Source organism: Hyperolius riggenbachi, chromosome 11, assembly GCF_040937935.1.
Source record: "Hyperolius riggenbachi isolate aHypRig1 chromosome 11, aHypRig1.pri, whole genome shotgun sequence".
NCBI lineage: Eukaryota > Metazoa > Chordata > Amphibia > Anura > Hyperoliidae > Hyperolius > Hyperolius riggenbachi.
This window is the reverse complement of record NC_090656.1, coordinates 159,110,718-159,129,007: the sequence shown is the minus strand read 5'-3', so window position 1 is coordinate 159,129,007 and position 18,290 is coordinate 159,110,718. Positions and strand designations below refer to the sequence as shown.

The window sequence follows — 18,290 nt, the reverse complement described above, 5'->3', positions numbered from 1 at the left end:
TAAAAGCCCCGTCTCCATGACAACTCAAGACTGCTTCGCTGACTGGGGCAATCCCTCCTGCTACTGCTCTGCCCCATACACTCCTACAAGCTGCAACTACAGGACTACATCTCCCAGCATGCCTCAGCACCCTTTATTACATAGCAAAGCAGAGCTGTGTGGGGCGGCTGAGGCGTCGGCTCTTTTAAAACTGAGAGCCGATTCTTGTCCACAGCAAAGAGCCGGCTCGTTCGCGAATGACCCATCACTAACCTCCTCCACAGACTGCCATTGCCTGCAGGTAATCTGATATCTCCCTCTCTCTGGTTCCCTCGTTTCTCAGTCCCTTTTTCCTCTGTCGGCTTGTTATGCACACACTTCTCTCTCTCTCTTGCGCGTGTGTCCCCCTCCATGGCACTGTCCTCATCTCCTCTGCCTAATGCCTGATAAACACCATGCAATTTCCTGTCAGATTTCAGGTTGAATCGATAATTTGTGCCAGATTCTGATTTCCAATCGTTTTTCTGAAAGCTTTTGTACAGAAGTGATTGGAAAATCGATTAGAAAAACAATTGAAAATTAGATCAGACCTGTCAAATGAATTTGACCCAAAATCCGATTGGGAAATTGCATGGTGTGTACTAGGTATAACAATATGCTCCTCTGCCTAACGCTGATTTTTCTTGCTTATGGTGGCCATTAATGAAAGAATTCTCCAGACTATCAACCATTTGATTTGATTGAAATATCGTTAGGAAACTTATCGTTGGGGTCAACAGAATGGAAGCTTCTATGCAATTTGATCAGGTTAATGAATTTGATCCATTTTTGGATCGATTCCATCAATCTGAATGGTTTGGTTAGCTACTTTACTTCTGTTTGTGATTCAGAATGATTATTTCCGATTGATATTACAATCGAATCAGACTGTCGATCGTCTTGAGAATTTTATTAATAGGCAGAGGAAAAATGGCTAACACGAAGCTCTTCTGCCTATGTACATAGCTGTTTTAAAGTGTAAGCTCACTTATTGGATCACCCATTCTTTCCTTGCTTACTAAGGCCCCATTTACAATTAATCAGTTACATAGTTACATAGTTATTTTGGTTGAAAAAAGACATACGTCCATCGAGTTCAACCAGTACAAAGTACAACTCCAGCCTGCTCCCTCACATATCCCTGTTGATCCAGAGGAAGGCGAAAAAACCCTTACAAGGCATGGTCCAATTAGCCCCTAAAGGGAAAAATTCCTTCCCGACTCCAGATGGCAATCAGATAAATTCCCTGGATCAACATCATTAGGCATTACCTAGTAATTGTAGCCACGGATGTCTTTCAACGCAAGGAAAGCATCTAAGCCCCCTTTAAATGCAGGTATAGAGTTTGCCATAACGACTTCCTGTGGCAATGCATTCCACATCTTAATCACTCTTACTGTAAAGAACCCTTTCCTAAATAAATGGCTAAAACATTTTTCCTCCATGCGCAGATCATGTCCTCTAGTCCTTTGAGAAGGCCTAGGGACAAAAAGCTCATCCGCCAAGGTATTATATTGCCCTCTGATGTATTTATACATGTTAATTAGATCCCCTCTAAGGCGTCTTTTCTCTAGACTAAATAAACCCAGTTTATCTAACCTTTCTCGATAAGTGAGACCTTCCATCCCACGCATCAATTTTGTTGCTCGTCTCTGCACCTGCTCTAAAACTGCAATATCTTTTTTGTAATGTGGTGCCCAGAACTGAATTCCATATTCCAGATGTGGCCTTACTAGAGAGTTAAACAGGGGCAATATTATGCTAGCATCTCGAGTTTTTATTTCCCTTTTAATGCATCCCAAAATTTTGTTAGCTTTAGCTGCAGCTGCTTGGCATTGAGTACGATTATTTAACTTGTTGTCAATGAGTACTCCTAAGTCCTTCTCCAAGTTTGATGTCCCCAACTGTATCCCATTTATTTTGTATGGTGCTAGACCATTAGTACGTCCAAAATGCATGACCTTACATTTGTCAACATTGAATTTCATCTGCCATGTATGTGCCCATATAGCCATCCTATCCAGATCCTGTTGCAATATGACACTATCTTCCTGAGAGTTAATGATTCTGCACAATTTTGTATCATCTGCAAAAATAGCAACATTGCTCACTACTGCATCTACTAGGTCATTAATAAATAAATTGAAGAGCACTGGACCCAGAACAGACCCCTGTGGGACCCCACTGCTAACAGTCTCCCATTTTGAGTATGATCCATTGACCACAACTCTTTGTTTTCTGTCCATTAGCCAGTTCCCTATCCATGAACACAGACTCTTCCCCAGTCCTTGCATCCTCAACTTTTGCTCCCAGTTATAACTGAAAGGACAACTTACCTTACCCGGGGCTTCCTCCAGCCCCATAAGAATGGATGTGTCCCTCGCCGTCCTCCTCAGCACCTCCGTTCAGCCGCAATCTTCCCTGGTAAGCGGCTCAGTAATGTCAGCAGTGGAGAAGGCCCCAGCTGATGTCACTGAGTCAGACTGAGCCACGTACCAGGAGTTGAATGGATGACTGTGAGGGACACATCCATTCTTATGGGGCTGGAGGAAGCCCCGGGTAAATAAACAGCAGTTGACTCAGCTCTGAGTCTCTAACTGAAAGATATTTCATAATGCACTGCTATGGAGAACAAAAACTGATTAAGTGTAAATGGGGCCTTAGTTTTGTGTGCGCCTCTTCTCTCTGCCCCACCACTGAGTGTAGTAGGTGTCACGGAAGAGCCGTGAGAAAAGGGAACGTGATCGGTTTGCTGCACCGATTGCTGTTGATGTGCCAGATCCGAATCTTATGTTGTAGATACCAGGCAGTCAAGCCTGGGGGTCTCTGTTTTCATAGGTGTTAGCAGAGTTCTTTTCATGCAGGGGAGGACTGGGACCAGGACCTTTTGGCCTGGGGGACACACACAAACTAGAGGCCCGTTATCATGGCAGCCCCAGCCCAAATGACGTCACACGCACCCCACGTCTTATATGCCAGTAGTCACGTGGAGCGCCAAGGTTTACGTCTTGTCATTCGTGGTTATCGCATGCCATGATTATCACACCTGACAGCCACATTGCCCAAAAATTTCCAACCTCTCAGATTGATACATTCAACCAATTTCCACCCAATTTTTATCCGATTAGATAATCTCAAACGGTTGGTCGATCGGCTGTCAAGTCAACAGATGTATGGCCACTTTAATTCCCCAAGATAGTTCTGCAACACCTCAACCAAATAACCGTGTGTGTGCTAGGGCTCAAAACAAGAGCAAATATATGGTAGAGGAAGAAAGCCCTTAAAGAAAAGGACCTCCCACAGCAAATTTAGGAAATGTATAACAATCTTTATTCAACATTAGGTATAATCACAATATTAATGATAATATTGAGCCCAACGGGGAGAATCCCGATAACAGCATACAACCTACCGTGCTTCCCCCGAATTTAAGACTTCCCCCTGAAGTAAGCCCCATATTTCGAGTATGCTCAAAATATAAGGCATCCTCCTAAAATAAGCCCTAGTCAGAATGGGCGTGAGGGTCCTGCTCCACCACACACCACACACCACACACACACACACACACACTTTACCTACTCTGTGCCGGCTCCTGTCCCCCTCCTTTTCAAAAGTCTGATTCCCCCAAGGGTACTCCCAGGCATCATTCAAAGCGCATATCAGCGGTGACGTCAGCTCCTATAGCCCAGTAACAGCGCCGCCCTGTACAGGAAGTAAACACAGATCACTTCCTGTATATGGCAGCGCTTACTGGACTACATTAGCTGCCTTCGCCGCTGATCTGCAGTTTGTATCATGCCCGGCATAAACCGCACGGGGATCCATTTCTTGTGGTGGGGGTGGGGACAAGGAGCCAGCACAAAGGAGGTGAAGTGGGCAGGCGTGGGGGGGGGGGGAGAGAATCTGCCTATATACACAGGGAGGGAATCTGCCTATATACACTTGGGGGAATCTGGCTAAATACTAAAGGGGGATCTGGCTACCCCCACAAAATATAAGACCTCCCTGAAAATAAGCACACAATTTGGAAGGAAAATTAATTTAAGACAGTGGCCTCAATTCACTAAGCTTATCTCCTGTCTTTAATAATGATTCTAGAGTTGTTACCATGGTGAGAAGGCATGTAGTATTCAGGAAACATTTTACCTCAGGCAAACCTAAAGTTAACTCTTCTGTCTTTAAGTTAACTCTCCAATCCTTAAAGAGGAACTGTAACGGTAAAACGTCCCCTGGGGGGTACTCACCTCGGGTGGGGGAAGCCTCAGGATCCTAATGAGGCTTCCCACGCCGTCCTGCGTCCCTCGGGGGTCTCACTGTAGCCCTCCGTACAGCCGTGACGCAATATTTACCTTTCTGGCTCCTGCGCAGGCGCTCTGATGGCTGTCGGCTCCGAAGTAGGCGGAAATACCCGATCGCCGTCGGGTCCGCTCTACTGCGCAGGCGCAAGTCTCCGGCGCCTGCGCAGTAAAGCGGACCCGACGGAGATCGGGTATTTCCGCCTATTTCCGAGCCGAATGCAGCCACAGCACCCCCGCTGGAGCCAGCAAAGGTAAATATTGAAATTACAGTCGGGCCTGTCGCCGGCTGTTCAGAGGGCTGCAGCGAGACCCCCGTGGGACGCAGGACGGCGTGGGAAGCCTCATTAGGATCCGTAGGCTTTCCCCACCCGAGGTGAGTACCCCCCAGGGGATCTTTTTCAAGTTAGAGTCTCTTTAAAATAACTCCAGAGTTATAGACAGGCTGTTCATTAACTGCATGTGAAAATAACTACAGAGGAGGTACCTTAAGGAATGAAGAGGTAAGATAACTCTCTCAGGGCTGGTGCACACCAAAACCCGCTAGCAGATCCGCAAAACGCTAGCAGATTTTTAAACGCTTTTTTTTATTTCTATGAGGCGTTTTGCTAGCGTTTTGCGGATTGCTGCTGCGGTTTTCAGTATAGTAGATTTCATATATTGTTACAGTAAAGCTGTTACTGAACAGCTTCTGTAACAAAAACGCCTGCAAAACCGCTCTGAAGTGCCGTTTTTCAGAGCGGTTTGCGTTTTTCCTATACTTAACATTGAGGCAGAAACGCATCCGCATTTTTCGTTTCTGCAAAACGCCTCCCGCTCTGGTGTGCACCACCCCATTGAGATACATTGACCAAGCAGATCCGCAGCCGCAAGCGGATCTGAAAACGCCCAAAAAGCCGCTCGGTGTGCACCAGCCCTCACTGTGTAGGGGTAAGTCCTTTTTTTTTTTTTTTTTTTTTTTTTTCCTCTTGCCTTATTATCTCCAGCATGATCTTAGTGAATTGAGGCCAGTGTCTTATTTTCGGGGAAACACGGTAGTGTGATGCAAGACTAGTAAAACACCTGTGCAATAAAATCTTAAAGGACTTACGAGGCCAACGGAGCACAAAGTTAAATTACCTGCATCGACATTTAAGGCACAGAGGCCGCCGTCCGCGCCGATCCCCCGGCTCCCAACCCCATGGCCTGGGTCGGGCTCTCCTGTCTCTCCAAAAATGACCGCTTCCTCTGGCCGCGGCTGCGCAGTCCACCTGGCCGCGAGTGCGGCTGCGCAGCTCTAGGGCCAAACGACACCCCCCCCCCCCCCCGATCTACGTAGCGGGGGGGGGGGGGGGGCTTTGGCCCTAGGCTGCGCAGACGCACTCGCGGCTCCCCCCCCCCCCCTATGGGCTGCTCCTTTGCCTCAATTTTCCACTAGACATCGTTTTATCACTATTAGGCTGTTTTCATCCTACCTTCCGCTCCGATGAGTGGAACGCAGCAGCCACAGCAATGCTTTCCCTATGGGAAAGTTCACATTGCTACGTTCCGCTCATCGGAGTGGATGTTCCCAACATGTTGGGACCTTGCGTTCTTGCTCCGCTCACGGAGGGGAATGCAAGCGTACGGGCGGATGCGTCCTAATGTGAACCTGGCCTAATACTGTTCATCTGGATAGCAATTGTGCACTTTATTTTCATATGTGATAAGGGTCGGACTGGGACACTAAAGGGCCTGTCACAGACCGCTAGGCCAGTCTGCGGATGGGGTAAATCGATCAGCGTCAGAAATCCTCTTACACGGTCATTTGTTCATCACGAAGGGTAACCCGCGTTCGCAATTTGATGACTGACTCGCGAAGGGAGCGTTCTGATACCAACCGAATCACTCCACACATATACAATTCGAAGATCTGCCACCAAGCGAGTTACACAGCCCGCTACTGTAATTTTACTAGGACTTCGAGAACGCTATATTAACCCTTAGCAGTATGCAAGAATCTGGGTCAGATCGTTATGTCTGGGCCGGGTTCTCGCATACGGGTTATAAATGTACACTTCTATTAAACACAGGGTAGCGAGTTCAGGAGAATAGGTACGATTGTGTATGTTCAGCAACAGGTCATAACCGCTAAACGATTTTTAAACGTTTAATAACACAAATGCATTACATACAGTTATATACACCTATTAACATATAAAACAGAGCTTAAAAATAAAAAGGAATAAAATCAGAAAGTTCTTACTTAACTGAGCAGTCCATTTGAAGGATGAAGAAAATAGTCCAGTTTAAAGTAGGCATTCAGTTTAAAAGTCCTTTGTATACTGCAGGCGCTGGCTCTCCTTAGCGCCGGCATAGACGTTCCTTAGTCGATGGAATTTGGAGAACTGGGAGGAGTTCCTTGCAAACGCTTTTTACTGACCAGAGTTTTGGGGCGGTCACTACCTGGAAAGTAGGTGTGTTTGAGGCAGGGTTAACTCCTGAAAGTCAGGTTGCCACCCCCAGACTTGGAGCAAGGAATGTACCAATTATTAATAATTTGTGTAATTCCGCCCCAGATGGGTGCATCGCAAATGCGCGACCATATTCATAAGCAGCATGCGACTCTGTATTAAATGAGTATATACACGCCTAGTCTGTCGAATTTGCTCTACGCAGGCCGGTTAAAGTGGTTTCTATATGGATCCCTGATAGCTAGAAACGTGCACTTTAGGTGAACGATAGAACTGTTTCCTAGGTATCAGAAAATGTAATTTTGGTCTTGCTGTGCCAAACCTATTTTTGAATTATTAATAAAGTAAATGTTCCCATTGTGTGAAGCTATGAGTTTTTGGAGGGAAATTTGAATCTCAACCAGTTTGAGGAGGTTTTCCTTTTGGGGAAAGATGAGCTGTGTAACCAAATGGCCTCTCGGCAGGGAAGCTAGCCACGTGTGACTTTCTCTCCTGACACAGGATGTGGGGGGAAGGCTGTACTCCTGCCATGCTCTCAGAAGAAGAGCAAAGAAAGGCATTTTTTATTCTACCCAGGGCTGTCAGTAACTGTGTGGGGCCATACGAAAATCGTTGGCGTTTACGCGCACGACCTTCCATAATGTTCGTCACAGGGCCCACCAGGAAAGCTTTAGCCTGGGCCCCCCAATTACCACCCCCACCCCCCCCCCCCCAATGCGTGGCGGGCACGCGTCCAGCAAGAAACAGACCTTGAGCCCATTTTTAAATAGACTTAGGTTTGCTAGTATATACATAATTTGGTAGGACATTAGATTGTTGTGGGGACAGGGGCGTAGCAATAGGGGGTGCAGAGGTAGCGACCGCATCGGGGCCCTTGGGCCAGAGGGGCCCTGAAGGGCCCTCCCTCAACTACGGTATTAGCTTTCTATTGGTCCTGTGCTCATAATAATCACTTCTATAGATGCTTTGAATAGTGGTAATCATTAACAAACTGGTCCCCATCCCCTTCTTGCACCTCTGACACTGTAGTTGCCATTGTCAGGTTTTGGTGCGCTGTATCAATTGTTATGTATAGAGTGCTTAGGGGGCCCCATTGTAAAACTTGCATCGGGGCCCACAGCTCTTTAGCTACGCCACTGTGTGGGGAATAGAATTGTGAGCACTTCTGAGGACAGTCCCCAACAGGGAGATGTCCACATGGGTGTCACCACGCACTGGAACATGGGCGTGGTCATGGGCTGATTTAAAAATATACAAAATAACAAAATACACAATAAGTAGGTGTTCATAGAGATTGGGTCCGACCAGATACATTTTAGATAAAATAAAGTAGTTGCATGCCTCATATCAAGTAGTCAAATACCGCAAAATAAAAATATTGTAGTCCAGTGCTGCCCAACTTCGCGGGCATGGAGGGCTTTTTTTTTTTTTTTTTTCTTCTCTCCAGACCCCCCCCCCCCCCCCCCCCCAATAAAAAAAAAAAATCTAGCAGCAGTTTCCCCATAAAATGCAATCAGATTGGCAGCAGTTACTCAAAAAAGAGGGCCTGATGGGCAGGTCTAAAGGTGTCCCCAGTTAAGGTAGGCAGGTATGTGTCCCCAGTCTGGAAGGGGGGCTAGTGGGCACAGAGCGGCAGGGGGGGGGGACCCAATCCATGCCCCCCCCCCCCCCCCCCCCAAAAAAAATAAAATTGGAGCAGCGAGCGGGAATCGCTCACTTACCGAGAGTCGGAGCTCTGCGTGCCGCTGCTGGTCTGGTATTCTGCACTGCACTGTCCAATAACTCTTACAGGCAGTACAGTGAGAGCATGATTGGACAGTGTCATGTAAGACCAGACCAGCGGCACGCAGAGCTATCGCTCTCGGTAGGCCGTTGGCTGGCTGCAATTCTGGAGGGGGAGTGCAGAAGGAGGGCCCTATGGGAGGGGAAGGGAAGCTCGGCGCTCACCGAGGGAAAAACTGTACTGAAAATGTCATATTTGGTGCTCACCAGGCACCCACCCAGGGAGTTAACTGCACCCTGTCCAGCCCCCGGGCTGGACCTGAGACTCCACCCAAAGATGGGGATCAGTCAAAAGGGTTTGCGAGGGACTCCTCCCTCAGTCCTCCAAATTCCATCTTCACGAGAGCATGCTGCTGCTAGCCAGGGGACCATGTGGTTAGTGTCCATCTTGTCTAAACTTTGCTCTTGAACTGAAACAAAGGAACTTTACTTTTTTTTTTTTTTTTTTTTTTTTTTTCCCAGAAGGGAGATATTTCCATGAACTTTAGTATCATTTTTTTTCTTAATCTATACTGTGCTATTCATCTATTTGTTGTTTTTAATGATTTTTCTGTATATTTATGTTGCCTTTGTAATAAGACGCTACCGTCATTTATTTCGTTCAGCTACCCTATTATTCAGCCGCACAAACTGAACCTCGCTATTATTGTTGCTAGCTAGACAGAATAGTGTGTTTAACCGTTTTATTTGCAGGTCTAGAATCAGCCAGTCAGTGGGCTCCTCTGTCCTATGGTAACAGAGGTGGTGGCAGTTATACCCTGAAATGGTGTGTAAATTATATTACCGTAACTCACAGGCTCCCTTCTAGTCAGTCTGCTGCCAAAATTCCAGCGGTTTCTGCGCACCGATTGCAACCACAGCTTGCATGGTCTGTGTGCCGAAACAGATAGGAAGGCATTTTGCGGTACGGCCACTAGGGGTCCTGTGACGCCTATCTCTTCAGTTGTTGTTTAAAGTACATAGTCAGTTATTTGGGTTAAAAAAAAAAAAAAAACCTACATCCATTAAGTTCAACCAGAAAATAAAGTACAACACAAACCTGCTCCCTCGCATATCCCTGTTGATCCAGAGGAAGGTGAAAAACCCTTGCAAGGCATGGTCCAATTAGCCCCAAAACGGAAAAAAAAATTCCCTCACGACTCCAGATGGCAACCAGATAAAATCCCTGGATCAACACCACTGGGCATTACCTAGTAATTATAGCCATGGATGTCTTTCAACACAAGGAAAGCATCTAAGCGCCCTAAATGCAGATATAGAATTTGCCATAACTACTTCCTGTGGCAATGCATTCCACATCTTAATCACACTTACTGTAAAGAACACTTTCCTAAATGGCTAAAACTTTTTTCCTCCATGCGCAGATCATGTCCTTTGAGAAGGCCTAGGGACAAAATACTCATCCACCAAGCTTTTATATTGCCCTCTGTATTTCTACATGTTAGTTAGATCAACTGTAAAGGTAGCCATACACTGGTCAATTTGCCATCAGATCGACCAACAGATCCCTCTCTGATCGAATCTGATCAGAGAGGGATCGTATGGCTGCCTTTACTGCAAACAGATTGTAAACCGATTTCAGCCTGAAACCGTTCACAACCTGTTGTGGTGGTGCTGCTCCCCCCCCCCCCGCATACATTACCTGCTCCGCCGGCGCGAGCCCTCCCGGTCACCGCTGCTTCGTCTACGCTCTGGTCTGGTCTCCAGAAGGAGGAACTGAAGCATGCCGGAGACCAGCGGTGTAGTTGCGCCGGCGGAGCAGGTAATGTATTGCCGCTCTATTGCGTCGGTCGTCGGGCACTCGAACGCCGCTAGCGACGCGCTCACCTGCGGGCGATCGACGGGATCGGACGAAATGGATCGAAATTCGGCGTGTGGCGCGAACGATTAACAGCAGATTCGATCCCAGTGATCGAAACAGCAGCAAATCGGCCCAGTGTATGGCCAGCTTAAGGCTTCTTTTCTCCAGACTAAATACAGTTTATCTAGCCTTTCTTGGTAAGTAAGACCTTTCATCCCTTGTATCAATTTTAGTTGCTTGTCTCTGCACCTGCTCTAAAACTGCAATATCTTTCCTGTAATGTGGTCCCCAGAACTGAATTCCATATTCCAAATGTGGCCTTACTAGAGTTAAACAGGGGCATTATTATGCTAGCATCTCGAGTGGAGGTTTATTTTTTATTTTAGCTGCAGCAGCTTGGCACTGAACAATATTTAACTTGTCTGAGTACTCCTAAGTTCTTCCTTTTTTCTTGAAGTTTGATGTATGACCAAAATGACTTTACGGTTTTAAACATTGAATTTCATCTGCCATGCATGTGCCCATATAGCCATCCTATCCAGATCCTGTTGCAATATATCACGATCTTCCTAAGAGTTGAGGATTCTGCACAATTTTGTATAAATGGCAACATTGCTTTCTACTGCATCTACTAGGTCATTAATAAATTGAAGCGCACTGGACCCAGTACTGACCCCTGTGGGACCCCACTGCTAATGGAAGTTTAATTGGCACAGGTGTGTGGTGGGGATACAAGGGTTTATTTGCCCATAATTCCGCCGTCCACCCTGCGTTCCAAAGAGCTTAAATGCGTCCTATTGGTCATGTTGCAAGCCTCACACTGGCGCACTTCTTCCTTCCGGCTTGGAGGAAGAGTGCTGGTGTGAGGCTTACAATGTGAATAGGACGCGTGCAAGCTCTTTGGAATGCAGGGCAGATGGCTGAATTATGGGTACATAACTCCTTGTATCCCCGCTGCACACCTGCACCAATTAAACTTCATTTGAATCACTCGTGATTACTTGTAACAGCCTCCAGTGAGCATCACTGGAGGCAGGACCCATAAAGTTTGCTCTCACCATTGTTCTAATGATTAGACAGCAGTTGGAATATTTTCACTGTCCCTATCCCTACTCAGCTCTTGCTAATGTAATGCTGTGGGTGTGATTCCCCCTTGAGGGATTTTTATGTTTATTCCCCTATAGCGTTGCATTAGCTAGAGTTTTTTTTTTTCAAATCGCAAGCGCTTAACCACTTCAGCCTTCAGTCGTTTTTCACATTATGCATCCAAGCAATTTTCACCTCCCATTCATTCACCAATAACTTTATCATTACTTATCACAATGAATTGATCTAGATAGATAGATAGATAGATAGATAGATAGATAGATAATTTTTTTTTTTACACCACTAATTAGGCCTTCTTTGGATGGTACACTTTTTTTTTTTTTTTTTTTTTTTTTAATGCATTTTAACGGGAGTATTAAGTAAAAAAAATAAAAATCATTTTCTCAGTTTTCGGCCATTATAGCATTATACATGCTACCATAATTAAAATCCACACTTTTTTTTTTTATTTTCCTGTTTGTCCCAGTTATTACACAATTTAAATTATGTCCCTCTCCCAATGTATGGAGCCAATATTTGATTAGGTAATAAAGGTGCATTTTTAGTTTTGCGTCCACTATTTACAAGCTTATAACTTAATGGTAATATTCCCTCTTTACATCCATATTAGGGCTCGTTTCCACTATAGCGAATCCGCATGCGGGCACTGCATGCGGATTCGCATACTCAATGTTAGTGGATGGGGCTGTTTCCACGTGTGCGGCGTTTTTCGGTGCGGGAAAAATCTGCACGACAGGGTCGTCAGATTTCGCGTGCGTCAGGAATGCGGGCGAATCGCCGCTAATGCATTCAATAGGGAAATCGCATGCGGCTTTGTCATGCGGATTTCCCCGCGATTTCGCAGGTGATTTCGCATGAAAGGCAATGGAACTTTACACAGGCAGTGACATGGTTAAATTCGCCTGGCTCCTTGCCATGCGAAATCGCGGGTAAATCCGCATGGGGAAACGCAGCCGCATGCGATTTCTTCAGCGGTGGAATCCAGGCGATTCCGCACCGCTACAGTGGAAACGAGCCCTTAAAGTTCAGACCGTTAGCGGTGTGTTTTTTTTTTTTGTTTTTTTGTTTTTGTTTTTTTGTGTGGGGGTAAATTGTTATTTTAACACATACTATTACATTTAAAAAATTATGTAGCTGTAGTTTTACTATTTGGCCACGAGATGGCCAGTTTATTAATAATAGTACTTTTCCGATAGCTGGGCGCAACCGCTAGGTGGCGTTAATTACTATTCCCCCTCCAGGCCGCCTTGGATAGTAGGGAAAGATGCAACTCTGCTGCCAGCTATCGCTGGAGTTACATCTTTACCTACTATCCATGGCGGCCTGGAGGGGGAATAGTAATTGGCGCCACCTAGCGGTTTCACCCGGCTAACGGAAATTTTTTTTTTTTTTTTTTTTTTTTGAACCTGCTTTGAAAAGAAGCAGTCAATCTTCTAACTGGGGCTTAGATCAATGAATGGGAACTGTGTTCCCATTCATCGAATACCGGGCTAACGAGTGGCGGCAAAGCAGTAGCAGCCTTTTGGACGTAATGGCAATGTCCAAAAGGCGAAAGTAGTTAGAGCTGCTAGTGGGTCATTATACTGTCTGCACAGGGCTAGGTGAAATTTCTCTACTTGCATAGTTTAACTACAATGCCGACTGCTCCACGTCAATTCGAACACGGTAAATCCAGCGCTGGACACTTGGGCGCAGGAGACTTGGGCGCAGCCGGCGCCACCATAGGCCGTAATAGGAACTACGGCTATCGCAGGCACAGGAAGTAACTTCAGCGCCGTCAGAAGACGGAGCTGAAGTTGCTTTTAAAACCATAGTTCGGCTTCCAGCAATTGCTGGAAGCCGAATTATTTCATTCCCCCCCCACTATCCATGTCGGCCTGGAGGGGGAATAGTAATTAACACGGCCCGGACTTGTGCAGCAGCAGGATCAGCCATATACTGGCTGTGTCCTGTGCCCAAGTCTCCGGCGCCGTTCTCTCTCGTACGCCGTCAATTGGTGTGAGCAGTGTGGCAACCCCAGGACCTTTCCACGCAGATGGGTGTGAACGGCTCTCTGAGTCTAGCAGGAGATCGTGCGCTTGGAAGGCGGAGCTCAGCCTTCAGTCTCCCAGCGGTGATCGCCACTCAGACTGTTAGACGGCACAACCGCCGTCTAGGCCGTACAGCGCTGCAATCTAAGGCTTAGCTGTACTGGGGACAGCTGTGTGACACTGCTGTCCCCTCTGTTCTGGAAAGTGATTGGCTGGCGGAGGGAGGGGGAGTGGGTAAAAATAAAAATACTGAAGTGTATTATAAAAATATTTATAAAAAAATTAAACACTTGGGGCACGATCAGATCCCACCAACAGAGCTCTGCTAGTGGGAAGAAAAGGGCTGGGGGGGGGGGGGGCAAGAGATCACTTGTGTGCTGAGTTGTGCAGCCCTGCAGCTTGGCCTTAAAGCTGCAGTGGCCAATTTAACAAAAATGGCCTAGTCTTTAGGGGCATTTAACACTGCGGCCCTTAAGTGGTTAAAGGCAGGGAGCGCACTAATTTGGATCATGTGTTGAGTCCAGAGCAGAAAATGCATGTAAAGTTGCATAATGTAAGGCTAGGTTCAGTGGACATTGCGTTCCCTGTAATAGCAGAAATGCAACAGAATGGAAAGGTCATTTCCCACATTAGCAATTTGTTGCATGTAGTCAATGAAAAGTATGCTTCACTGCAGGGGTGTAACTAGAAATCACGGGGCCCCCTGCAAAACCTTCTCACCTTCTCTCTCTGTGCCCAGTCTCCGAGTATCACTACAGGCAGGGCCGGCGCTACCATAGAGGCAAAGGGGGCAATTGCCCCAGGGCCCCAGAGCATGTAGGGGCCCCCAGTGGCTACAAGAGGAGAAATTTTTTTTTCAAAAAGACCTTATACTTTTTTCCTTCAAAACGTTAAAATCGATTTTCTCAAACTATACTTGTGGTAAATGTCACTTTTAGTAGCAAACCTAACGGTAGTGTAATTTTACATGCATCAAAAGAGAGCAATACATTTCCTGATGGGGTTTCCAGGGGGTCCATACGCATCCGCAACGCTTTGGCCAGGGATCGCTGGTTTTTTTTTTTTTTTAATTATTTGGCACCCCACCCTCCTGAAACTTTTTAACCCTTTGTCCCCCATGCAGGCTGGGATAGCCAGAATGTGGAGCTCCAACCGATTGGGGCTTCACACCCTGACTATACCAGCTGCAAAAAAGGTCCCTTAATGCAGATTTTATTTATTTTTTGTTTTGTTCTGGGGTAATGGGGGGGGGGGGGGTCAGGTTTAGTTTGCCCTGGGGCTCCATTGTTGCTTAAGCCGGCCCTGACTACAGGCCACAGCAGTTGGGGAGGGGTAGAGCAGGATGTACACAAGACCCTGCTGAACATTGAATAGGTAATATCTACAAATCTTTGTCTGCAAAAATTGCATGATTCCTTATCAGTAGTCAAGCAGATGCAGTCATTAGAACTGTGCAGAGCAGACTTTTTTTTTTTTTTTTTTTTTTTTTTTCCTCCTTCCCCTTAGTTGTCAGTCTCTCTCAGGACTGGGCCCCCTGTGGCTTCTGCCCCCCCCCCCCCTGCGGATGCATACCTTGCAGGGTCTATTGTTGCGTAGGGATTACATTGCAGTGTGATCTGTTACAATGCATCCTAAACACTGAACTGCAATGCACCACTGTGAACATATCCTGAGGCTTTCTCATTTGCAGCAGATTTTGCACAGTGGAGCAGATGTTGGTGGGTTTTTTGTTTTTCCCCTCCCCTCTAGTGTGGGGTGGAGCCTCACAAATTTGCTACAGGCATCAAAGTCAAACTTCCCTGGGTATCCAGTGTCAATTAGCTGCAATTACATGCAGCAGAATGGCAGTGTTTGGTATCGCCGCATGTGTCATGTTTAACACGTGGTGGTGTTACCTGGCAGCTAAAAACTGTCATGTGGTGTCTTCATCTGAGCAAGGCTGTTGCTGCGTTCAACTACATTTGGAGAAGGGGCTGCCTGTGCCAAGTGCTAGCAAGTGCCTTGAACGGAGCAGCTGAATTCACTGCCTTCAGCTGCCTGTGGAAAAGAGGCCTAATCCGTGCTTCATGGTGCATTTCACGACTCTGATGCTTCTCCCAGCTTTGGTAAGAAGCATCAGTTGCATGAAACGCAAATAAGTGAACTGACCCTGTCTGCTTGTTTGATACTGAAATGGTGCCGAAGTGTACAAGGGTAGGGCTCTCCTCTAGTGCTTTTTTTTTTTTTCCCCCTCAAATTTTATTCATGTTACCTCTGTCACTATAATTTAATTCAGCACATTCTATTCAGCATTCATTTAAAAAAAAAACTCTGCTAAATACTGCAACTCCAGGGGGTGGGGTTGGAAGAGATAGCTAAAATACTTATTGTCATGGATCACAGAAGTTTTAGTAAACGTTAGTGCGAGAGTATCAGAAAAGGTGGTTTTTGTTTGTTCTTTACCTGTAACCTGCGAAAATGTGTCAAGCAAGGGTCTAGTATACAGTGCAGGAGAGTACTGATGTGTATGCACGTCAATACCGTTCACAGCATGTTGTGTAATGATGTGCATAACCATCAATACCGTCAGGGAGGTTCGAGTGTATCCGAGCTGAAGCTCCTGTACACAAAAGCGGATACTAACCTAAAGAGGGAAGCCTCAGGATCCTATTGAGGCTTACCTCTGTCTGCTGTGCATTGTCGCTAATCCTATCGGGGCCATGTGGCTCCTCTTCTGCAATCATGGCTGCACATTGTAAGATCGCTCTTACAATGCACGGTAATGATTGCAGAAGAGGAGCTGCCTGGCCAAGGGGGAGGCGGGGTGCTCTCAGCATGAGGGGCACCTCAGACTACCAAGGAAGCCTCAAAAGGATCCTGAGGCATCCCTCTCTGAGGTAGTTATTTTAACTTTAAACTGCTATATAGTTAGACAACGTTTGGACACCTTCTTCTCATTCAGAGTTTTCTTTATTTTCATGACTATGAACATTGTGTTAATTCATACTTTGGATGCCTTCAGTGTGAATCTACATGTGGAAGTATAGTACATAACCAAAATGTGTGAAACCACTTCAAAGTAGACACCTTTTTGCTTTGATTACCGCTTTGCACACTCTTGGCATTCTCTTGATGAGCTTCAAGTCACCTGAAATGATTTTCACTTAACAGGTGTGCCCTGTCAGGTTTAATAAGTGAGATTTCTTGCCTTATAAATGAGATTGGGACCATCAGTTCCATTGTGGAGGAGTCGGGTGGATACACAGCTGATAGTCCTACTGAATAGACAGAATTTGTATTATGGCAAGAAAAAAATACAACTGTCTATTCAGTAGGACTATCAGCTGTGTATCCACCTGACTCCTCCTCAATGCAACTGATGGTCCCAATCCCATTTCTAAGGCAAGAAATCTCACTTATTAAACCTGACAGGGCACACCTGTTAAGTGAAAATCATTTCAGGTGACTTGAAGCTCATCAAGAGAATGCCAAGTGTGTGCAAAGCGGTAATCAAAGCAAAAAAGGTGTCTACTTTGAAGAACCTAGAATATGACATCTTCAGTTGTTTTTAACACGTTTGGTTATGTACTATACTTGCACATGTGTTAATTCATACTTTGGCTGCCTTCAGTGAATCTACAATGTTCATAGTCATGAAAATAAAGAAAACTTTGAGGTGTCCAAACTGTTGATCTGTACTGTATGTACGTCCATGCTTCAGTGGCAGTTTTATCTTGTGCCTTCAACATCTAATTTTTTATTTTATACCTTTTTTAATCCTTGACAGATGCTGGCATTCACAAATCTTGATGGTCTGTTTTCAGACAGCACCACTGCTTTGGATGAGGTCTCTTTGAGGACATCTAAGGGTACAGGACACTCTCTACGTTACAAGACAGAGTTGTGCAAGAGATATGCAGAGAATGGCTTCTGTGCCTATAAAAATCGTTGCTTATTTGCTCATGGTCTGAGTGACCTACGTCCACCATTTCAGCATCCAAAATACAAGACTGAACTATGTCGTTCCTATCATATCCTTGGAACCTGCAGCTATGGCCCACATTGTCTGTTCATACATAGTCCTAGTGAACGGAGGGCAGTACCTGACACTATCTGCATGCGACAGCGCCGCCTGCCTCCCTTTTGTATCCAGAAGCAATGTCGTCTATGGCGCTCACCTGCAGGCTGTCCTTATGGTTTAAACTGCCTCTTCCAGCACCCACGAACTGTTCGGGATGTTTGCCGTCATTATGCTGCACTGGGTGTCTGTCCATACGGCATTCACTGTCTTTTCAAACACACACCACCAGTAGATCGTTGGGGAACAGGACCTAGTGCTGGTAGTGGATCCCGTTCACCTTCAGAACCAGACAATGATGCTAGCAGCAGACTTTTCAATGACTCAACTGCTAACAATGCTTTTAATTTTTCAAGTCTGTTCTTGCCACTCTCCCTGCGGCTACAAATCCTGGGAGATGGGGAAATTTCTGATGCATGACCAGAATGTTGTAGAGGCTGGAACTTTCAAGTTCTGCATGCAGCAGCTAGTCGACCAACTAGTCAAGCAAAGTGCTCATGTACTTGCTGAGACCTTTAAATTTCTGTGTGGTTTTTCAACAGTCAGAATTGTTTAGCCATTGAGGCACATATGTACATAGACTTAAATTATATTTTTATAGATAATTTTTATAAAGCTAATAGACCTTTGATGAGGCGACTCAAGTTTTTATTACTGGACAAGATGTGTTTATATCACTAATTAAAACTATGATTTCTATAAATGTTGTCTGGTAACTTTTTTTTTTTTTTTTTTTTTTTTTTTTTAATTTAACCCTTAAGGTATTGT

The 18,290-nt window shown here is 45.7% G+C and overlaps 1 protein-coding gene across 1 annotated transcript; it reads left to right on the top strand.

The window, feature by feature from the left end:
* Positions 1–208: 208 nt before the first annotated feature.
* Positions 209–17,942, top strand: LOC137537904 (uncharacterized). The gene is made up of 2 exons (XM_068259837.1): positions 209–280; positions 17,232–17,942. The coding sequence occupies exon 2, from the start codon at positions 17,232–17,234 to the stop codon at positions 17,940–17,942; it is 711 nt and encodes a 236-aa protein (XP_068115938.1). The 5' UTR covers positions 209–280.
* Positions 17,943–18,290: the final 348 nt, after the last annotated feature.

Excerpts from the sequence above, each read along its gene's own strand:
- LOC137537904 (XM_068259837.1), top strand. The coding sequence starts at position 17,232 with ATGCTGGCATTCACAAATCTTGATGGTCTGTTTTCAGACAGCACCACT.